This window comes from Ascaphus truei, chromosome 3 (assembly GCF_040206685.1).
Source record: "Ascaphus truei isolate aAscTru1 chromosome 3, aAscTru1.hap1, whole genome shotgun sequence".
NCBI lineage: Eukaryota > Metazoa > Chordata > Amphibia > Anura > Ascaphidae > Ascaphus > Ascaphus truei.
The window spans coordinates 26851620-26875642 of record NC_134485.1 but is presented as its reverse complement, the minus strand read 5'-3'; the positions used below and the strand labels follow the sequence as shown (position 1 = coordinate 26875642).

General features: G+C 44.7%; 2 protein-coding genes across 2 annotated transcripts in view; one reads left to right on the top strand and one right to left on the bottom strand.

The window, feature by feature from the left end:
- Nucleotides 1-4270, top strand: part of ITSN1 (intersectin 1) — a 117575-nt gene extending 113305 nt beyond the window's left edge. Inside the window, exon 39 of the mRNA XM_075593039.1 lies at nucleotides 1356-4270. Within this exon, the coding sequence (XP_075449154.1) occupies nucleotides 1356-1504 (149 nt within the window). The 3' untranslated portion in view covers nucleotides 1505-4270. The remainder of the gene's footprint in view (nucleotides 1-1355) is intronic.
- Nucleotides 4271-9984: 5714 nt separating this feature from the next.
- On the bottom strand, nucleotides 9985-17849 carry ATP5PO (ATP synthase peripheral stalk subunit OSCP). Its single transcript, XM_075593823.1, has 7 exons — nucleotides 17703-17849; nucleotides 12311-12361; nucleotides 11901-12011; nucleotides 11188-11317; nucleotides 10649-10761; nucleotides 10343-10429; nucleotides 9985-10182 (listed from the first exon to the last, which is right to left on the bottom strand). The coding sequence occupies exons 1-7, from the start codon at nucleotides 17844-17846 to the stop codon at nucleotides 10069-10071; spliced, it is 750 nt and encodes a 249-aa protein (XP_075449938.1). The 5' UTR covers nucleotides 17847-17849; the 3' UTR covers nucleotides 9985-10068.
- Nucleotides 17850-24023: the final 6174 nt, after the last annotated feature.

Genomic DNA, 24023 nt, shown 5'->3' with positions numbered 1-24023 from the left:
TATCGCACAGCAGATGCTAATGCCAATTATTGACTATGAAGACATAGTATATGGCTCAGCACCTCAAACCAACCTTGGCAAACTTGACACCCTCTACAATTCAATTTGTCGTTTTGTTCTCCAATGCAACTATAACACACATCACTGCGAAATGCTCAAAGAACTAGATTGGTCATCACTAGAGTCTAGGCGCAAAGTTCACCTTTCCTGTCTTGCCTTCAAATTGTTTATGGGCAAGCTACCCAGCTACATGAACAAGCTCCTCATCCCTACCACATGCAGCACCTATCACCTGAGATCAGACTCCAAAAGACTGTTCATGGTCCCAAGGCTCAACAAAGTAGCCGGCCGCTCCACCTTCTCTTACCGTGCACCCCAAAACTGGAACAACCTACCAGAGACTCTCACATCCACCACCAGTCTAAGTTCTTTCAAATCTAAGGCTGTCACACATTTTAATCTGGTCTGTAACTGTTTCATACACCCATAATATAAATTATCTTTAACTGTACATACAATGTCTTGTATATAATGTATACCCTGCTCATTATGTAACTGTATTTGTAAACATGTATTATTTGTCTTAACTCTGTGCCCAGGACATACTTGAAAACGAGAGGTAACTCTCAATGTATTACTTCCTGGTAAAATATTTTATAAATAAATAAAATAAACTAATGATGCCATCATAATGACTAAAAGAACAAAATAAAATAAAAAGTTTTCCTGTAGATTTCAGGATTAACAAACCCGTTTACCACCAAACATTAGATAAAGATAAAACACTCCAAAGCATGACATTGTTACGGTTATCAAATATTCAAAATACTTATTGTCCATTTAAAGAAAGAAAAAAAGCTCACCTGTTAAAAATGTTGGTTATAGGAGAGACTGTCCCTTAAGTACTGCTGATGTCTATTGCTACTGTGATGATTATCGCAAAGGCACTAGACATCTTGGGTGATACCTCGATCCACTCAAAGCATAGACAGTGGCAGCTCTCTGTGTGATACAGCTCAGCCCCCTTATAACGCTGTGCTTGGGGTCCAAAGAATCACATTGCATTATAAGCGGATCGCGTTAGAAATAATGTACAATTGTATGCATTGTACAATAAAGTATTTAAGATACCAATAATCGTGTTGTAAAGTATTCATAAATACGAACATTGGGAGCGACGCTTGCATCGCGTTATAAGCGGATTCGCGTTGTAACGGATCGCGTTATAACGGGGTTGAGCTGTACCTTTTTGGCTGCTTGCTTTCAGATCCTTGTTTTGACTATTCCGTGATGAGTCACAATGATCATGTCGCCAAGACAAAATATTTGACACATTCCTCCTTCGCTTCTTTCAGACTTTCTGGGGCGAACTGAAATCCGGGTGGCCGACATTAAGAAGGACCAAGGTTCCAAGGGACCAGTTACAAAGTGTCTCCTCTTGCACGAAGTTCCAACAGGGGAAATAGTTGTCCGTTTGGATCTGCAATTGTTCGATGAGCCATAGGAGGAATTGCACAAAACAACATCTCATTTCTCTCACACTCCGTGGCAGCCGGCTATAGGCCTGTAGGCCCTTCAACATGGTACTTCAACGTATTGGGAGCGTCAAACCAGAATCCATCAGCTCTGTTTTGCCATGATAACTTTTTAATTGGGATTGTCATTTTCTAAGAAAATGTACATGTTTTTTATGTGGGACTTCATTTTAGATTTTAGGATGTGGTTTTTCTGAATAACTGTGACCTCTGCTGTGATATCAACATTTAGAGAATGTTGTAGATTCCACTGCATTGCTAACTCAGTGTGTAGTTTTACATGGAAAGTCAATGTTTCATTATTAAAAGCGTAGTATACACTGCTTTTTCTTAGGAAGTGTATACTTCTTTGTTTATAGGGACATTTTGACCAAATAGAGACCCAGGCCGAACCACAAAATGTTTAAAGGATCCAAACGATGAGAAAACAAATTACTCACATTACTTTTTATATATCACAATTTGAAACAAAAATGGTTGATTTGCACACTGCAAACTTTCCTGGCTGCTAAATCTTCAATTTGCTTCCTTAGTACCAGGGATAGCAGCAAAGGCTTCAATCGGAGCAACCCCATTTCTAGATATGGGTTCTAAAGATTACAAAAGTTGTTGTATTTGTGTGCAGAATTTAATTTAAAATACAACAGATTTCAGTCTTTGATTTGGCTGTGTGACCTCGAAGATCTGAATTTCGATCATACAGACCAGAACAAAAGCTTGCTTCACTTGAAGCCTCTAAACATAACTATTGAAGAAAATGTTATGTGAATACTTGTCTTCTCCTTATTTGGACCCTTCTAACATGTTTTGTTGACTTCATACAGTATGTTGAAGTGCATTTTTTTGGCATGCACATCTTTTGTCGGTCCAACATCGAAGTTCCTGTTTGTTGCTATGCATCTGCTTCCAAGACCACAGACATCTTTCCTTCACATGACTTCGGAGTAAGACCCATCAGTGGTCCTAAAAGAACCATAATATCTCTCATGAATTCTCTTGTTGGTCCGAGAACCCAGCAATATATAATTTCTCTTGGACTAATACAACACCTAGAAATATGCTCTAATCTATAATGCAGGAACCTTTTTGGTTGACTAAACAGCTAAACTACCCCCCTACCCCCTAATTCTTATGTCTGACGTGGCTACAACACTGTAGAGTTCAATGAATACAGGAACCCCAAAGGCGGAGAAAGGAATCAGGTGTATTTCATAGTGTTATAATGTCAAAGTTTCGTATTGTACAAGGACCTTCCTGAGTGTCATTGTTCCCCGACGGAGGTTCCTCTGGAGACAGAAATGTTGACATTGTAACACTGAAATTATACACTATATTTGTCTTCCAGCTGTTACTGTAGTGTCTTAATATATTAGATGATACCGTGTGTATAATGCACCCATTGGAAGCTGATATCCTAATAACGTTGGGGCTCCCTATCTTGTTTAGTTGGACATACCACCAGGGCAATTTCCTCTCATCTGTAAAACTGGCCGTATTGTGCTCAGTTTTGATTGCTGTCTGATTCTAAACAAAAATGAACTGGCTGCTGTTGTTTTTTTATTGGGATGATAAATGTAAAGACGGATTGAAGCTTAAGTGTTCATTGGAGTCACACACACAATTAAGTAGGAAGCACCCACCAGGTCCGGTTCTTTAAATCAACACCAATTTAAAAAACAGCGGAGAGAAATCTTTTAAACTGTGCATAGGTGACAACCCTACATTTCAGCCTCTCATTCACTTCTTCCATCTTTATTCCTCTGGTAAATGCTCACAAAGCCCTCGCCTCCCTTCTCACCGCTGACACAGATAGTCTTGGACGTAGCCCTTGGAGATGCAGCGGTTTCACTTCAGTATTGCAGGGAGATGAAAACTCAACATACAGCTGAGGTGCTGCGAGTCCAGCCTGGCAGTCAGACACCAGGCACATCGGGTCCTGAAGATGCGATTTGTAATTGACACTTCCTGCAGCATTGTCCCTGAATGACTGCACCAGGTTTTCAGTATTAGCTAAAAATATATATTGTGTTAACCCCTTCCCGGGGGCCGGGGGGGTTTACATGCCCCTCTGACTTTTCAGGAGGTAGTAATTTTATGGGTACATTGAGTAAGGGTATAAATAAGGTTATTTTATCAGGTATGCTAAAGGTTCCTGATGAGTGATGCATCGTTGGTGTACCTCTCAGATACTGAGCTGACTCTGGAGACTACTAGATTTTTTATATTAGTGGGTTTTCCTTTCTTCTCAGCCCAAACCTTTAGGTTTTATTTAACTCTGAGGAAATTGATTTGGGTCACCCAATGGAGGTAAAAATGTAAGTCACTAAACTTCATAGGTACATATTTGTGTTTAATACATTTTTTGCCATTTTGTTGGGGACTGAAACATCAATGTTTGAGTTGAAATCACCCCCGTTTACATATGTTGATAAAGGAAGCCGCCCTTAGTCTCGATTTGAAAGTTGCCGGAATCCTTTAACATAAAATAGATGAAGACGCTGGGCTACTTAAGGTTTCTGCAACCTTGAAACACAGGGTTATTGAGAAGAGGTCATTCGAGGTGGATCTTGAAGTATTTATTTTAAAGATCTGGTCATTTGGGGGATCTTTTTAGAAGAGATGCTTAAACATCGGCGTGCCATGTACTGGTCTATCTTCAAATTAGTTCAGGGGTTCTCAACTCCAGTCCTCAAGACCTCCCCCAAACACATCCTCCCCCCCCCCCCCCCCCCCACCACCCGGTCAGGTTTTCAGAATATCCCTGCTACAGCACAGGTGGCTCAATCAGAGGCTCAGTCAAAGACTGAGCCACCTGTGCTGAAGCAGGGACTTATTGAGCCACCTGTGCTGTAGCAGGGATATCTTGAAAACCTGACCTGGTCATCTTGAAGACTGCAGTTGAGCTCCCCGGCCTTAAGGTCTGCAGAGATTTCGCTCTGTTTGCTTAAATCTGATCCTTAATGTGTTTGGCCCACTAGTCATGTCTGTAAGGAGGCAAAATATTTAGTATAAGGCAGCGGGGTCTTTTGGAGCAGAGTTAATTGTGCAAGATCTTTATGGCGTCTTAAATGCTTCTCTAACGTTCTATCCGTCCTAACGAAAACAAGGGTGAGTTTATTTGGGGAAAATAAGGAATGTGAAAAAGTCACTTTTGGATTAAATGCCTCATGTTCCGCTTCCGCATTTTTATCTCCACGTAATGGTCGGCCTAATTTGTCTCCAGCCTTTTGATGCCACAAGGGTCTGCCACTCATCGCAGGCTCCTTTGGCAGAGAACAGGTTAACCACTTCACTGCCAGATACATTCCTTACTTTTCAGGGGCACAGAATGCAAAAAAATTTTTTTTTTTTTTAATAGTAACACCAATTCTGGTCATGGCTATATTAATTGTGGATGGTGTTTTGTACTGATTTTTTTTTTTTAACACACAGGGTGGCCAACTCCAGTCAAGAGCTAGCAACAGGTCAGGTTTTCAAGATATCCCTGCATCAGCATAGGTGTCTTCGACTGAGCCACTGATTGAGGCACCTGTGCTGAAGCAGGGATATCCTGAAAAACTGACCTGTTGGTAGCTCTTGACTGGAGTTGGCTACCCCTGCTTTAACACATTCAATGCTGTAACTCATTGCATTGCCGACCTCTGCAGCACCGAAGGTGTTAATAGAAAGTGTCTGGTGTTTTAGCAGAATATCAATGTGAATACAGAATCCTGCTGTAGAATCTAACATTTAATTTATTGATACTAGTATGTTTTAATATGGTACTACTTCAATATGGTACTTACGCCAGTGTGGCGATGCTGAAAGGCTTTTACCCTAAGTCCATATTTTGTTACTAATTGTTCAGAATGGACACAGACCATAACATTACTATTGTTTAGCATATACAGACCACTGTAATATATTTTGAAGCATTATATAGGTTTCAAATACAACAAAGTTTACATTTCATACTTAAATGTTTTAGTTTATTTATTAGGGGGCAGTGTTGCGTTTTGCACTTATCTGAAGAATTTTTCAAGAGGAGATTATCTTCTTCTTGGGCCAAGTTTGAAGGACTTTAAAAATATATATATATTAAGCATGTATTTGTTTGCCACTTTTCCGGCCACAATCTCTGAAGTATTTTATGTTTAACTTCTTCACAAAGATGTGTTCGTATATTAAAGTTGCAGTGCAACGTTCTTGGTCACTTAGCTAAAAGCAACAATCTTCCCCCTACCCCTCCCCCCAAAAATAAATTTTTAAAATTAAGCTGAGCTGGGTCTCCTGGGGCAGGAATTTTGACCTCCAATATGCCAGCTCTTTTTAGAAACGAAATGGTCTGCTAGCAACACCATTGGAGTCAGTGTTTAACAGGGGCAGCCAGCTCCAGTCCAACAGGTCAGGTTTTCAGGATATCCCTGCTTCAGCACTCGTAGCAGTCTGAGCCACCTGTGCTGAAGCAGGGATATCCTGACCTGTTGGTAGCTCTTGAGGACAGGAGTTGGCCTCCCCTGGTGAATAATATCGCATATTGTAACGTCCCAATTATTCATTGCTATTCCAGCAACGACACTGCTAGTGGCTATTTTTATTTTCCAGACGGAACAGGCGATTGTTTTTCCTGCACGAAGGGTATGTTTCTGGGCAGGAACGCTGCTCTCATCTGCCAAGTATATTGGTCTTCAGATGCCATAAATGCTTTCATTACCGTCACTCCAACGTTCTGCAATAAATCGAATGCATTACTAGTCCCTCTGACCGTGCGCACTAGGGCTCCCTCCAAAATGGAGGCTGCTACCTTTTTAGTCCGACGTGTTTGGAGGCCTCATGAGTAGCAAGTACAATAGTGATGGCCACATACTGCCCTGGCACCTTTAGTCAAAGTTGCTGAGGAAGCCGCACTGTAGCTTTAAGAACCCTGCGTGCCCAATTGACATATCAAGACATTTTGTTGCCTATACTGTGGCGTGTATGAAATTCATGTTTTGGTGGGGAATAAAAGTTTTAGTGAAGTATTTTAACTTGTCAGTGTTTTTATTCTCTCCTGAATCAATTTCATTTCATGTAAGCTTCCTTATAAACGGTCTATTTTGTTATAGCTCCCATTTTCACGAGAAGTGCCTGTAAGTCTCTGATGGGGTAAGTAGCTCAGGGGTGGGGCGACCCCAGTCCTCAAGGGCCACCAACAGCGCAGGGGGCTCAGTTGATGCTGGGATATCCTGAAAACCTGACCTGTTGGTGGCCCTGTAAAGTTGCCCACCTCTGAACTAGTACACGACACCAGAAACATGATGCATAGAAAAAGTTCTCCTTACAATGCAGATTACGCAGCAGTGACTGATGGGTAGAAATTGGGCGATTTCTTTATTCATATCAAATAATCAATTGATAGTAGTGTGTGTGCACAGACACTGCAGTATCCTCATATCCCTTATTATTGTCTCTCCTGCAGCTTATCAGTTCTCCCGTGCTCAGCAGGGCCAATATTTAAACACAAACAAAGAGAAAGTGCATGGAGACACTTAGTAAAAATGATACTTTATGTAAAAAATAAATAAAATAAAACTTACATATTACAGTTTAATTCTGATCTCCCCCACATCAGAATCCCATTGTATTTAGACCTGGTCTCGGCCAAATTAAATGGGCTTCCCACACACCCAAAGGGGCCTGGCGGACAAGAAAGTAGGGCCCGGAAGGACCAGGCATGGGGAAAGTCCTGTCTGAGTAACCGCAACTGCAGCTGAGACACCGGTCACAGCGTCCTCATGGGGAAGGGAACAGCAGACGTCAGACAACGTGCGGACTGTGCCTCTATGCGTTTAGCGCTTCATCAGGGGTTAAGTCATTGACTGTAGAGGCAGTTGTGTATATACACACTCTTACCTCATTTAAAGTCAGTTATACAGATGAGGGAAGGGGACAGAAACCTCTGCTCAGCTAATAGTCAGTTTAAATGAGTACTGGTGCTGTGCTGAGAATTGTTATAACGAATACACAAGAAAAAAGGACTCAGCTGGTAGCACTCTAACTCTAAAGTAAATAGTATTGTGATGAGAATTAAATAATTTTAATGGTATATCTCTTAAAACAAAGGGGTGTACATAAATGATAATAAAAGACCATATATCCCAGTCAGGAGCCTGCTATAATCAGTGTGTGATGAGATGTGCTAAATAACTATATATAGTTAAAAAGCTTGACACACAGACCTGTATCACCATATACAATGTATATGGTGTAATATTAGCACTAAGTAATCCCTCCTTATTGTAATGTTGGAGGGCTATTATCCAAGTTGAAGTCATTTAAAGTCAGCCTAAAATCAAAATCAGATGGGTATCCTTCCAGACCGTAGACTATTAAACTAATTACAAACATATCACATTTCAATATACACTTAAACAGTAGCACAATTAACCTAAGACATACTGTACACAATTGTTCATATAATTATAAAAAAAGGGACAAAGAAGAAAAAAAAGTTCCCTCACAAGAGGGAGAGATAAGCAGATTATATCCATGCTTAACCTAGTATCATTACAATGACAATCACATATTCTGACCATATCAATCATCATAGAGATCCAAAGATATATCAAGAGTCTCAGTTCAGGGTACCTAGCATTATGGAGTGCTATTGTAATTACATCCCTTCAACTGGGGAAAAACACAATGATTAAGTAGTCATGACTAATATGCGTCAAGTTATTTAATAGTCTCACCATATTTATAGTGTTCTACAAAAAACAAAGGGAGCCCAGATCTACATCCAATATGACACAAATACACAGTGCAATACCTATATATCACTTGGGAAAAAAGGGTAATTTAGTTTAACCCTTTGGCCAAAGCATTATAAGCCTGCGAGCCACTTCAAGGCATGACCAGATATCGCAGGTCCTAACACTGATTAAAATTCTTATTTACCTGTATAATAATAATAATAAACATGTTCTTGTATAGCGTTGCTAATTGTACGCAGTGCTTTACAGAAACATTTTGCAGGCTGAGGTCCCTGCCCTGTGGAGCTTACAATTTATTTTTTGACGCCTGAGGCACAGGGAGATAAAGTGACTTGCCCAAGGTCACAAGTAGCCGACACCGGGAATTGAACCAGGCTCCCCCGCTTCAAACTCTGTGCCAGTCAGTGTCTTTACTCACTGAGCCGCTCCTTCTCCCTAGTTACAGCTAATTACAGGAAGAATGATCTGCATTGGATCTGTCACAACCAGCTGGATGAAAAGACCTGTACATTTGGAAAGTGTGTATATTTATAGTGTATCTTAATTAATATTCATAAAATGACAGATTTATTGTTCAGTGGAGACTTTTTTTTTGGTAAGTTACTAATGGCTAATCGGCCACAAAACCTGGCTTGGGGGCTTTGATAATGCAGCCAATTAAGTTTACATTAGGTTAATGAGCTTTCCTTTTTTCCTACTAAAACAGCCTTAATATTTGTCAAACATTGGGTTTATGAAGTGGCTGTGCTCTCTCCGATAAAAACTAAGCGCACAACACACTGCTTCTGTGTAATTGTTTGCACGAGGTTGAGAAATTCATTTTGAACGTTGTAATCAAAAGAATTTGGGGGATTCACAGTGTTGCTTGGCTGTTACTGAAAAGGGTGCTAAATTATAAAATGTTTCATTTCTAGGTTTTAACCGGTAGCGCTAGATGATTGGACGGTGCTGTTTTTTCAGCCTCTTAGTTGACTGAAAATTGAAATCCCTACATGTAATTAAAAGGCCTCTTATGCACAAGAACAGGGGTGCGCAATGTGGGGGTGTGAGATTTTCTGGGAGGGGGGCGCAGAAGTTAGAGGCTCCGCGCTCTACAAGGGATTTAAATTAAATGCTGGGGGATCGCACAAAGCCTCTAACTTACCTTGGCTTCCAGCGACACGTCTTCATGGTAACCCAGCGGCATTGCCATGGCATTTGACAACGGAGACTAGCAACGGGGTGGGTGCACAAGAGCAGGCAGGGGGCACAGGAAACAAAAATAAAAAAAATGGCACACCCCTGCACTAGAGCAGTGTTTTTCAACAGGGGTCCCTAGGTACCATTGGCATCCCTAAAAGGTTCCCTGCAATTTTCAGGTTATTTGACAATTGTACCAAACAGAAGAATTTACAATGCATCTGATCTCAGATGCGTAATGAGAGGGTTGGGGTTCCTTACAATGCATCTGATCTCAGACGTGCTATTAGAGAGGGTTGGGGTTACTCAGAATTTTACAATATAATTGTAGGGTTCCTAAAAAAAAAACAAAAAACAAAAAACAAAAACACTGCACTAGAGGAACTAAAAAAAAAAAAATAAAAAATTTGATTCCCGAACACTAAAAATTGTCATTTGTTAAAAATCGCAAATCTCGTTTCCAAGTAGTCAGCAATATTTAAAAACGTCCACCAATACATATGTAAATACCCTACACATAAAAGCAGTCAACAAATACACTCAGGACAATGATTTATTGTGTCAATATAGTGATCTTACACTGCAGAAAGTACAGTGGGATAAAATAGAGTAGTCGGCTCTGCTTAAACAGTCTCTTTCATAATCTTGGACAGTTTCTGAATCTTGGCTTTCGTAGACATGTCGATGTGTTTATCACCAAAGCTGACAATCATTCCTCCAAGGATAGAAGAATCAATCTTTAACAATAAAAAAACAACATTGGAATCATTTAGTTTGTTTCAATGTACTGTGTAAACATCAATGTGAAGAGAAGCTTTTTACCGATTTACACCATGTAACATCTTTCTAGGGGGGAAAAACTACTCAGCCCAGATCACAACATGCAGCGTTTCATACCTTGGTCTGTAATTTCAGGGTTTCTCCCTTAGCAAGGAATCCATTGAGGGCGGTTTTTAACTCTGTCAGACTGGGTTCATCTAAAGGCTGAAAAGCAAAGCAGGGAAATGAGAATTAGAGTAATGCAACACAATTTTATATGGCAATTTAGGTTGTTATTCCAAGATGGGTATAGGTAAACAGTTAGGATTTTTCCTACGAGGGTACTAAAGGAAACGCCCCACAGACTGCTAAAAATACACAACTGTTGTGTGTCACAGAATTTCAACACCACCGGCACTAAAATGCATTTCTTTTCCAACTTACCGAGGCAGTAGTGACTGCGCACGAGACTTCCCCACGATGTGCACTCATGATCTTATTGAACTCAGAGATCACACCTGGGGTGTGAATCAAACGACCATTCTCAGCAAGCAAATCTACATGCAAAGACACATGGTGAATGTCGGGTATAGGAATATTCACAGGAGAACTACAAAGCGATCAGGCAGTCCCCCTCCCCAAATAGTCTCAAAAACAAACATTTGGTTTCATCTAGATCGCATTATTTTTATACCCAATTCATAACCTGATGAATTTACAGCCTATTTTTTAAATAATGGTCACCAAACAGTAGGCAAGTTGTTATACTGCTGAATGTTTCCATTGCAATACAACTATTATATGGTGATAAAGCATTAAAATAAATGATCCCACTACTGCACAAAAGATATTTTACTCCAAGATGCAGTGTTCATAGAAGAAAAACTTCCCTACCTTGCATAGTGTTAATTTATAAGAGACAACGTGATTTCCTAATGGAAGACATTGAGAGACAAAGAACAAGCTGGAAATCGAATACTTACTGATAAAGTTAACAGTGACCGGGGAAAACTTCTCGACAGCTAAAATATCAGTGATCGTCTTTTGTTTCAGAGTGCGCTTGATGTGGGGGTTTGTGAGAAGGACAGAGAGCTTGGGATCCCTAATAAGTATCTGCAATAAAATACACATTGGGTTGTTTCTGCATCCCCACAACAAAATCATTGCCATTGTGCTCACGGGTGTAGTAATAATAATACCAAAGAGAAGGTATGTCACTATTTTAAGAAATGGAATGGTTTTGTAGATGCGTTAAGGGGAGACCTCTGAATTTGTTTCAGTTGTGTAGTTTATACGGCAAAGGAATTTTCAGACACAGCTACGAGAAAGCCGTGGCACCCTAAAGCAAGTGGAATATTTAAATGCATCATCATGATGTATCTATAAATATATACACATGTGCACCTCGCGTACTTTGGAGGGAACCAGCTGGTGATGCTGGGCTGCCACCGAGTACCAGGCCAAGTCAAACGCAATGTATTTTTCCATCAGCGCTTCATTTTGGAAGGTGTTGTTTAGTCGATTCATGTGACTAGAGTTGAATGGTTTGTCCTTTTATATGGAGTGCCACAGTTTATCTTTAGCCTTGTTATGAGGTGTGTTGGAGCCACCACTACCTGAGCACCCATCATTCTAATGAAGACATTAATAAGCACATTACATGTCTCCTACACTCACTGCATGAAGTGTCACTCACCAGCATTCTGCTCAGCTCTTTCTCCACTTGATCTAGTTTTTTCTCCTTGGAAGCTGCAGAATAAAGCGCTGTTGCATAGCGGCCTCCCAGGCCAAACACCTGGATTGGAGGCTGAAAAACACAGCACAGTAGGGGGACGTTTAATCAAAACAAAGATAAAAATGTCCATGCAGTATTGGTTTGTTAACACTTCTCTCTTACACACAAACACACACTAAGCCCCTTCACTGACAGCCAGTGGATTTGTGATCTTCAGAGCATTACACCATCTGCCATTGTCATATGCCAGTACCCCCATCCGAGGACCCTGACCTATGCAATATCCATCACAATTTTATTAAGACATTACCATGAGTCACTTGGAGGCTACTCTACAGTATAACTGACTGGCAATCACATTTCAGACGTACCTTAATCAGCTTAGAAACTGGTCTGACCACACTGGTGCTGAAGGAGCGAACCTAAAAAACAGAAAAACAGTTTACTCACCAAGTCACTATAATCAGTGGTCGACAAATCACCAAAAAAATCTGCTCGCCACCTAGTACCACATGTGTGCTGCTTGGGCCAATATGAGCTCGCCACAATGTTAAATTCACTCGCCCGGGGCGTGCAAATGTATAGGTTTGTCAAACACCAACTGTAATGATGAAGACTCAGACCATTTACTGCCAAAATATTCTACAACAGTCCTCAAAGTCCCCCCGCCCCCAGTCAGGTTTTCAGGATTTCCCTGCTTCAGCACAGGTGGTCCAATCAGAGGCTCAACCTGAGAGGAAAACCTGACCTGTTGGGAGGGGGCAGGGGCTTGAGGACTCGAGTCGAGCAGCCCTGCCCTACAGGTATGCCTATATGAGACCAGTCAGGATCTTACATTGAAGTTTGAGACTGTCTTTGTTCATTTTTACTGAAATAAATATATTAAGTAATATACTTACGCAAAATCCCTCTAAGGCGGTACTTCAATATACCCCAAAGCCGAAACCCCCATTGCCTTGACTCTTCTGGGTAGATTGATATACCCCTAAATGGCTTTATAGTAAAATGAGGTAGATTGGGTTTGTGCGTGCAATACCTATTGCCTAGGATTGTTTTATATACTTGCTAGTATTTCAGGAAAACCTATCCGTAGCTAAAGCAAGTTAAGTTAACTGATTTAACCGTTGAGATACCAAAAATAAATAAATTAAATAAAACAATAATGAGAATGTTTATACAGTGTTAGCAAACTAATCAGTTGAGATTGGTAGTCACAGCGAAGATAATTTTGCTGCAATTTTAATTTTCAAGTGAGTGAAACATTGCGTAACTAGTTATTGTGGCTATGGCCCTATCATGTACTTGCAAAAGGCAAGGTTTACTAAATAAGAGTCAATATTTACCAAAATCTAATGGATTTCACCCTCTAGCACAGCCGGAGATAAAGAAAGCTTCAAGCAAATAAAAGGACTTAAAAGGGGAGGCGCTTGAAAAATGATTTATCTTGCCCTGTTACAATATGTTGATGGCCCCTCTGGTAATAAGGGAGCCAAGATGCATTCTTCTGATAAAATGCTGTTATTAGAGTTCTAATGACATAGACAAGTAGTGGAACCATATCAAAAATGATAGGCAACCATTCTTTATGTCAAACTAAAACCTCATAGCGAGTCTGCAATTTGTTTTAGCCGCCCGCACGCGAGTTTCAACGCACAGACTATAAGTACAGCCCAAGTATCATAATAGTTCATAAATGGTAACACCCTGTGCCGCAAGCATACACTTTTCCAAGAACAATATGGCCACTAGAACTTGGCATTACAGGGGAGGTAATATTACCGCACAAGCTTACCATGATGTGACGAGAGCAATACCTGTAAAAGTCATGTTATACCAGTGTGCTTATAGTTTAGATCCAGTATTTTACCGTTTCTTTGACAAATTGAATGTCTTGTATCCTTACAGTAATGGTACGTTACGAGTCGATTTCTTATTTCATTACAAAATAAGTCATGCAATTCTTCAAGGCCAATACTTCCCATGTCCTACCAGCTCATCTAATGCCAAGGCCTACGACCTTCTTATTTAATGTCCCATGTACCTGACCTTGCCTCACTTCATGTAACATTTAGGAGTCTACACCTCACCCTATCCACAAAGTACTTTCATGGTTAGAGGTCCATTCCTTTAGCACCCAGTTAAGTAGCAGTAATGCATATATACCCATTGCCTTCACCATCATGTTATCTAACGGGCAAAAAAGGTCTATTACCCAAATGCATTTACCATATATTATCATCATCGTTTATTTGTAAAGCTCCAACCTATGCCACAGTGCAGTACAATGTGGTTTCAGAGATGTGATAATTACATACAAATAAGGACAACCCCGCACAAACGAATACAAAGAGGTAATGAGGACCCTTCTCATGAGAGCTTACAATATGCCTCTACCCATAACATTAAGGCTCTCCAATCCCTCGCAGGATATTGTAACAGGGAAAACAATAACTGAACAAGGAGATTTGCCACACAACATAATGGCATCTATATTGTGTAATGAAACAATACTACAAACATTTCACTCACCAGGACTTCCCTCAGCACTGAAACACATGTGTTATATCAAATTGTCACAATACAGCTGCTATTTTTGTACGCACTTAAATCCTATTCTTTTGGGGTTGTTTGTCTGGCATACAGTAACGAGGAGCAAATGGAGGGCACAAAGCTGTCCACTGCCAAATAATGCACTTTGTGGCACACACCCTTCATAAAACATAACATTTATTGATTATACAATAAAACATGTATCAAGGTATTGTGTGTATAAACAGGAATACGTGAGGTGGTGGGACAAGGTGGCCGGGAGCGGACAAATCACAGAGGGCTCAAAATAGGGGCTGTCAATAACACCGAGTCAGATATAGTTGTCCTTACTACGGATGCAAGCTCCTCACCCAAAGTTAATAGTGATGGCAAAGAGGCCGGCTTACAATAACTCCGTACACTAAAAATATGTTAGTGTCAAACAAGGAGTTAATAGCCTGAAGTCACTGTCAAGGTGAAATACCTAGATGCTCAGTATGTGTATGTATATACACATACATACATAGTAATGCCATCAAGTAGGAGGCTGTGTCAATATTAACCCTAATTGGTATAATGCCGGAGATATGCTGCTGATAGCGCAGACATGAATCACTTCAACAAAGGGGAAATTACACAGTAATTAGGGTATAGCCACCCTATATAAATGGTTGCATATGGTTACACTGCAGAGGCTGCTTCACTTGCCTGCTATATTGCAGATAGCTAACCTTGTGATACACTGACCTTATTGCTAGCTACATTGCGACTAGTTAATTTTGGGTGTTATTTTCCATTCTCTGCCAGACATTATCACAATCAGCTAACTCTGTTCTTCAACCAGGGTTCCCCGGCTTCCCTAAAGGGTTTCCTTTTATTTTCAGGTAATTTAAAAATTGTACCACATACAGAAGAATTTACAATGCATCAGATCTCAGAAGCACTATTAGAGGGGGCTGGGGAAACTTTTTCCTCTGCGCCGCCCTGCCTACTCCTCCCCCTTACCTTATCTCCGGCGTCAAATGACGCCGCAGGGTCATGTTGCCTTGCTGACACATTACCCGAAGACAAGGAAAAGGAACTTAGAGGCCTTGCGCAGTCCCCGACATTAAAATGTTTTGCGGAAGAGTGCGGGGCCTCTGTAAGCGCCATGACCCACCCCCAGGTCATTTAGTGCAGCGACTTTGTTGATCACCAACGCTTCCCCCGCTGTGTTTGTGTTTGTCTCTCTCTCTGAGAGATAGAGGAAAAAATAAATAAATTATATATATATCCACCATATACATTTTAAGTTATGGTGGGTGAAAAAGGCAACAAAAAACCTCCACCGTTAGCATATAGCCAATAAAGAATATCACTTGTGAGCACATGTAAGACATGTGAATGTGCTCACAAGTGAGATCTATATATAGATATATCTGAGGGAGAGCGGTAGAGAGAGAAATAAGTTTAGTGCATTTTATATATTCCTATAAAATTTCATATCACACACAATTCTTCTCACTTTTAAAGCTTTAGGCTATGGCCCCGCTCCCAGAGTCAGCGCGCCCGCACTGCAGACAGGCGGGGCGCTGACATACACAGACCGCGATATGCGGTCTGTACGGAGCGGGAGTGGGAGGTTTGAGCGGGAGGGGGGGCGTGGCTTGAGCGAAGGGACCCGCTACTCCCCCCCCCTCCCTGGCTCGGGTAAGTAAAGCAACACACACACACACACAGACAGAGGCGGGCACTCAAGCACTCAGGCACACACATACATACACACACACACACACACACAGAGGCAGGCACTCACGCACTCAGGCACACACACACACACACACACACACACACACACACACACACAAACACAAACACAGACAGGCACTCATGCTGCTGTCACTCCACACTCCTCCCCGCTCCCCGAAGCCTCTCCTCCTCCCGAAGCCTCCCCTCCCCATTGGCTCACAGCCACACCACGTGACGCGTCAACGCTAGGGAACACCATTCTCTTGTATCCCATAGTGGCTGACGCGCCACAGCGTGTAGTAAGCTGTGCAGCCAGGGGGGACTGGGACCGGCTCCGCAGGATTCCCCTGCTGGTGGGGAACTCGCGTGTGGCCGCCCGCGCCACCGAGCACAGCGGGACCGAGGCCTTACACTCTTCTGCCCGTCCTTACATCTCAGCCCTAATTTCTCGCTATGCACCATCCCGACTCTTGCGTCCTGCTCAAGGATGTCTTCTCTCTGTGTGTATGTATGTATGTGTGGAGGTGCTCAGCAGCAGGCCGTGTGTGTGTAGGTGCTCAGCAGCAGGACGTGTGTGTGTATATAGATATATATATATATATATCTATATATATAGATATATATATATATATATATGCTTGTGTGTGCTCAGCAGCAGCAGGCCGTGTGTGTGTGTGTATATATATGTATGCTTGTGTGTGTGGAGGTGCTCAGCAGCAGCAGGCCCTGTGTGTGTGTGTGGAGGTGCTCAGCAGCAGCAGGCCCTGTGTGTGTGTGTGTGTGTGTGTGTGTGTGTGTGTGTGTAGGTGTTTAGCAGCAGCAGGCCCTGTGTGTGTGTGTGTGTGTGTGGAGGTGCTCAGCAGCAGCAGGCCCTGTGTGTCTGTGTGGAGGTGCTCAGCAGCAGCAGGCCCTGTGTGTCTGTGTGGAGGTGCTCAGCAGCAGCATGCCCTGTGTGTGTGTGTGTGTGTGTGGAGGTGCTCAGCAGCAGCAGGGCCTGTGTGTGTGTGTGTGTGTGTGTGTGGAGGTGCTCAGCAGCAGCAGGACCTGTGTGTGTGTGTGTGGAGGTGCTCAGCAGCAGCAGGACCTGTGTGTGTGTGTGGAGGTGCTCAGCAGCAGCAGGCCCTGTGTGTGTGTGTTGAGGTGCTCAGCAGCAGCAGGCCCTCTGTGTGTGTGTTGAGGTGCTCAGCAGCAGCAGGCCCTCTGTGTGTGTGTTGAGGTGCTCAGCAGCAGCAGGCCCTCTGTGTGTGTGTGTGTGTGTGTGTGTGTGTGTGTGTGTGTGTGTAACTGCTCAGAAGCAGGGCCTGGGTGTGTAGGTAGGCGTGTGTGGAGGGCAATAAGCGCACAGCCTCCTCTCTCCATGAGGTGACAGGTCTCACACACAGCCTGCCCCTCTCCGGCTGCTTGCCCCTCTCCGGCTGCATGCAGAGTGCGTCTGCCACTGTGCTCGCGGTCTCCTCTCATTACCAGGAGCTGACAGGGCTCCTAACCCCAGGGCCTCCGGTTTACCTTCGCAGAGATCCTTCCCACCGCTGCCATCTTCTCCTCCGGCCGCTGCTCTAGGTCAAACCAGCACCTCCCTGCAACCGGCTTACGTACTACCTCAGCAGCGTAACGCGTAACAGCATGCCGACGATCCTCTCCAAGGCGCATGCGCAGAACGTCTCGCGCGCCCATGGGAACCTGGGTAATGTAGTCTTTTGCTCAACCGTGTTTAGCTGTATTGCGCACATGCGCAAAAGGGAGTCGGCTCATTTCTGTCATGTCTAAATACTGTATGCAGCACGCGCATGCGCACCAGGTTAATGGCCTGTATGGACTAAAACTCCACAATCTAATAATAATAATCTGTGGCATTTAGAGGCTTGTGGCAGGAAAAAAAATACATTTTCACCTCTTAAGTTGCCAACTAGTTCCAGGACAACGGTAGATGTGTGATCCAGGCTCGTTTTTCTTCATACTATCTTTTTGTGTTGTACCAAAGTGCCTAATAGACGAACAAATGAAATACCCACCAGGGTTAGGCTTGTTTTATAGTTCTTTCTGCTGCGCGTGCGTGTGACCGGCGTTGCGCGTGCATGTGGCGTGCGCGTTTAGTTGGTAGGGTGCAAGCAGTGACGCGCGCAGTTAGGGGGCGTGACTGACGTCGCAGCGTTAGCGCCGCGCTGTGATTGGTTCGCGGCTCGGCAGCAGCGCAAAAATACAACTTGATTGTAATTTCACTGGTCTCCCGCGCCACCGCTCACGGCCGTGCGCTCGCGCGTCCATAGTATAGAAACGTCTGGCTAACACAGCCAATTCTAATTGACGCGCGCACGGTAGCGCATGCGCGCACTGTATTACACGCCTAAGGCGCTGTGCAATTTCTATACTATGGCCGTGCGCTCGCGCGTCCATAGTATAGAAACGTCTGGCTAACACAGCCAATTCTAATTGACGCGCGCACGGTAGCGCATGCGCGCACTGTATTACACGCCTAAGGCGCTGTGCAATTTACACAATACAATAAAATGATAACATATCTGCATTTCCATCGCAGGAGTTAGTGTTGTCATGTATTCAAGCTTAAGTGCTTCAATATTTATTGCCACTTCCCCATGCACTGGTTTCTGGAATAGCACACACCAGGCCTCTTCCTCACTTCTGGCTAGAGTTGCCAGGTGGCCTCTCCAAAAATACTGGACACAATGGTGAAAGTTGTGATGTGCCACACACACCTCTCTACACTCCATGCTGTTTCCTCCTCTCCTAGGCCCCAACCCCAGGCTCCTGACACCTCCTGATTGGCTGCTGCTGGGTAATGCAGCCAATCAGGATGGAGGAAGCTGCCCAGCAACCTAGCAACATCCCTGCTCTCTCCCAGCTTGGGGAAATCCCGCGGCCCCCGAAGCCGATCAGGTCTCTATGTCCAGAGAGGTAATACCAGTATACACATACATGCAGGGCCGCCAACAGGGGGGGACTGCCGGTTTTGGCGTCCCGGGCCCCCTTTGCGGCCGGGCCAGTTAATGAAGAAACTTGCTTGCGCGTGCACGGTTGGTGCTCGTCGCTTGCGCGTGCACGGTTGGTGCTCCTGCTCATCGCTTGCGCATGGGAATGGAGAGGAGCAGCACAGGAATGGAGAGGAGCAGCACAGGAATGGAAGGGGGGGGGGCGGCAGCACAGGAATAAAGAGAGGCAGTATGGGAATGGAGAAGAGAGGAGCAGCATAGGAATGGAAGGGGGAGCAGCATGTGAATGGCTATGAGAGGTGCAGCCCAGGAATGGAAGAGGGGGGAGCATAGTACTTTCTCATAGTACTTTCAGTGTCTTGTTTGCTAACACCTCCCCCTCTGTCGATCTCTGTGGGGGTACCCCAGGGCTCTGTCCTGGGACCCACTCTCTTTTCTCTTTACACACTCTATCTAGGTGACCTAATCCCATCTCTTGGGTGCTGATAACACACAAATGTACATTTCACCCTGACCTTACACCTGCTGTACAGACCAAAGTTTCTGAATGTCTCTCTGGAATATCATCCTGGATGGCCATCCGCCGACTCAAACTTACCATGTCAAAGACGGAGCTCCTCATACTTCCTCGCAAACCTGGCCCTACTGCCGCCTTCTCCATCATTGTTGGCAGAACTATCATTCACCCAGTAGAACAAGCACGCTGCCCAGTTGTCACATTTGACTCCTCCATCACATTCACCATGTAGCTAAAACCTGTAGTTTTTCCTCCATAACATTGCAAAGATACGCCCTTTCCTCTGTCACTCTACTGCTCAAAATCTAACACAGGCCCTCACCCTCTCCCGTCTCGACTATTGCAACCTTCCACTGTCCGGTCTTCCTTCCGCTCACCGGTCTCCTAAACGCTTCTGCTAGAATCGCTTTACTCTTAAGGCCACGGCCATAGTGGATCCGACGGCGCGAACGACATTGCTCGCACCAAAAACAAACAACCGGATGTGCATGTCCATGCGCATGTCCATGGATCACGCGTGCACAAGAGCAACAAGGCGGCCGACGAGTGGCGCGACGAACTTGTTTGAATTTGCCGCACGACTGCCGGGTCAACGTGCATGGTTCAGCCAATGAGGGTGAAACGCTCACGTGACATCACGGGCATGCCCCCCATCTCGCAACGCTGCAGGCCACGGATCTCTTCAAGTATAGGCGCACATGACGTCACGTGCTCGGTCGCGAGTGCGCGCGCCTACTATGGACCTGGCCTAAATCTGTCTCAGCGTCTCTCCTGCTAAAATCGCTATACTGCTTTCCAGTTAAATCCTGTATTACTTAAAAAATTCTCCTCTCTTTTAAGACAATACACTCCTGCATTCTGCTCAAGGATGTCTTCTGAGTGTCTACCCCTTCCCCCCCTCTAAGGGAGATTCCGTTCTGGTTAGCGGTGGAGTGCTGCTCACCTGTTAGGCCTCGGCCATGTTTACTGCTTGCTGGCGGAGGCGCGCTCCCGCTCGTCACTGAGCCCCTACAGCCGCAATTAGAGCGGCTTTAGTAGGGGCTCGCCTACGCTTCCACAAGCGCGCGGAAGCGTAGGTCTTAGGGAATTTTAAAATTTCCCCGCTTGCCGGCGCGCAGGGCCGGTCACGTGAGCGGTTCGCCGAATGAGGGCGAACCAGCTCCGTGACGCCACTGGCCCGCCCCCGGCCCGCCCCTCAGCCTGCCCCGCCCCCTGATGGCGCGCAGGGAAAGCACCCGCAAGGCCAGGGAAAGCACCCGCTTTCCCTAAGCCTCAGCGCGCCTCAGCACGCCAGCGGGGAGCCTGGCCGAGGCCTTAGGCTTACAAGATTCTGTGTATCCGGCAGTGTTAGTGGGGATGGCCAGGACTGGCTTTTGGATGTGTAGCTCTCATCTGTCATGCAGAGCCTCCATTCCAGCAGGACCCATCATAGACAGGTGCAGTCCCCGCAGGAAAACTCTTTCCCTCCCCCTGATATACTGCAGTCTCAGGCAGGAGTAAAACATAACTGGGTCTTTAGTCTTCATAGCACAGCACGGTACACTGACGTCACACAGCATACATCAGCACACTCTGTTCTTCAGTGTGGTCCCTGGAGCCAACTCCTGGAGCCTGAGGCCCCAAGAGTCTCTCCTTAGCTCCCACACACCCTGGTGGAATATGGGGTGGATGCTTCCACTCCCCTGCAGGAGGGAAGGACTGAAACCAGGTCCCTGGCTCAGGATAGAATAACGCACCTCCTCCCCCAGAGGAGAAGGATAGGAAGAACCACTCTCTCACTGAGGAGTGAGACATGGAACAGCTACATTTGGAACTGCAGCCCCTTTTTGTTACCGGGGGAGGGTCCCCAGGTCGACGCATCTATTATGGACAGTACCTTGGCCTTGACCACCCCCCCCTGTCACTACTAGGGGGTGATTTACTGCAGTAGGGCAGAGATTAATCCTAACACTGCCTGCACTGGTACCAGGGCTTATGTGTTAGGCAGGGAAGATTAGTAGCCCAGGGGGTACATATTGAATGCCCTTTCCCACCTAAAACCTCTCATTTACTGTCCCACACCCACCTCTGGACTGCCCTTCGCCTCAATATCCAACTAGAACCCTCTCTCTTCACCTTTAAGACCCATCTTAAAACACACCTCTCTAATGAAGCATTTGGGTAGCTCCCCTGGCTGATAATATACATCTTATATGCATTTACCACGACCCCTTGCAGACACACTTACCAGAACACCCTAATACTGTCTGTAAGTTCTCCCTACTTACCATGTGTAATGACAGCACCTGTCTTATAAACTTTATTTGCTCACATTACCGGGACAGAGTAATTGGCAATATATTTGGCTGCATAAAAATATAAATATAAACATTTTTTTTTTTTTTTTAAATCATCAAAATGTTTTCACTATCACGACCTTGTATTGTATTATTTCCCAATAAAACATTTGGATAAATATGTAACCCTCCCTGCCCGGCTCTTAAGGAGTTTACATCAGTGTCTGTGTTAGAGCTGCTCAGGATGCGTTACCTTGTTTAAGCTACGGTCCCAGTGCCTGCGCTGCACGCGCGCCTGCGAGGCTGGCATCGAGTGCAGCCGTATTCCCCGGTCTGCAGAGAGCTGCAGGGGGAAAGGCAGGGGGGGGGGGGCGTGACGGGGGCACGGCCGTGATGTCACCCGGCAGGTTCGCCCTCATTGGCTGAACCGCCGGGGGGCGCGGCCTAGCGCTCCGTTGCTAGATCCCCTTACAATTTTCTTGCAGGCTGGAAAAACTCACCGCGCAGTGCGGCGCCCCCCCCCCATCCTCGCAGCGGGCCCGGCCCCATTGCGGGGCGGCTCTTGTCCCTGCAGCGTCTGCCACAGCGGGTGCTGCAGTAGCCAGCAGGGACCTGGCCTTAGGGTGCAAGCTTCGTGCAGGCTGGGCATTGGTTAGCAATGATGGGCGTCATTCAAACAGCAGCTTCTTTATTTTGGAAACACAGTCTCACATTTAATATACAGAGGACATCTTGTATTTCGACATGTCCTTGGCCTATGCTGTGTGCGCGGCCTCCCTAGCTGCCCCCATCTTGGCCCGCTAGAAAGGTGCTGCGGTTTTATAACTACTATGCTACTTATAGAGTTCCTCTGCTCTACAGCGCTGTTAGCGCTCCATATCCCGGGGGTTCCCTGATGGGCCTAGTACTACCTGGGTCAGCCTCCTTATTTCAGGGCGGTCTGCCACTACGTGGCCTTTTGGATGAGAGCCAGCGACGGACCCTCCGGTGAGGCTGGTTCAACTATGCTATGGGGCTGTTGCTTGAGGATCCCCCCTGGGCATAGTCTATCTCTCTGTATATCTTGGGAGTAATGCCAGACCATTTTGGTGGGACGCTATATAACCGGGATACTCTCCCTAACTGAAAACAATAAAGGGGATGCTGAACCTATCCTATACATAGTGGCTTACATAACTATTCACAGCGAGATCCCTCCTCTTCAACTCCTCCTGGGATCTGCTTTCCAGAAGCTTTTCCCTTCTATTTATAGCCTAGTCTGATGCCATTGTCTCCAGGCAGAAGGGTGTGGGGCTTAACTAGTGCTGAGTGGTCCCACACAGTTAACCCCCTAGAGGCTGTAGTAATCTCAAAGGGGGGGGTTACAAATAAAATAAATAAATAAAGGATGTACCAAATGTAACACCCACCATTAAACGACAAAATAAATGTCATGGTAATAAGCAACACCATCATTGAGAAAATGAACAAATGCGTTGTTTGTCATGAGAAATATGTAAATATAATGATTGTTTATAATTATTATAATGCGCAGACACAACATTTGGAATATTCATATTTGTGTTTACAGCCCCTGCTTCAGCAAAGATGGCTCAATCAGTCCCTGTTTCAGCACAGGTGGCTCAATCAGGCTCAATTTTCGACAGAGCCTCTCATTGAGCCACCTTGGCTGAAGCTGGAATATCCTGTTATTAATGCTAGTATTAAACTGTCATATATTTCATCGCCACAAGAGGGCAATGCATCATAAGAAATAGCTTTTTTAATTTTAAATTTTCAAGTTGAAATGTTTTTCTTCTCTTTCAAAACTGCAGTTCAAGCTGCTGTTTAAAATATTGTCCATTCAATACGTGCATCAATACAATCTGCACACTGACAAGAAGTGATTAGCTAAGTTGCTGATCGATCCGTTCTCCTGGGATCGATCGCTGAAGATTCGGCTCGTGGGTTCTTTAAATCCCTGTCAGTGCAGCAGAAGAGGACCAAAGATGCAAAGTTCTGTGGGGAAGATCATGTGACCAGGCAGTCACTAGATACAATTGGTGCACTGCTAGAGAGAGGGCTGGGCTCAAAAAGGAGTGTGCCA

Excerpts from the sequence above, each read along its gene's own strand:
- ATP5PO (XM_075593823.1), bottom strand. The coding sequence starts at position 17,846 with ATGCGCCTTGGAGAGGATCGTCGGCATGCTGTTACGCGTTACGCTGCT. Across the intron at positions 10,762-11,187 it reads GGTCACTGTTAACTTTATCA|ATTTGCTTGCTGAGAATGGT; the intron begins GTAAGTATTCGA and ends CTTTGCATGTAG. Across the intron at positions 10,430-10,648 it reads GCGCAGTCACTACTGCCTCG|CCTTTAGATGAACCCAGTCT; the intron begins GTAAGTTGGAAA and ends TTTGCTTTTCAG.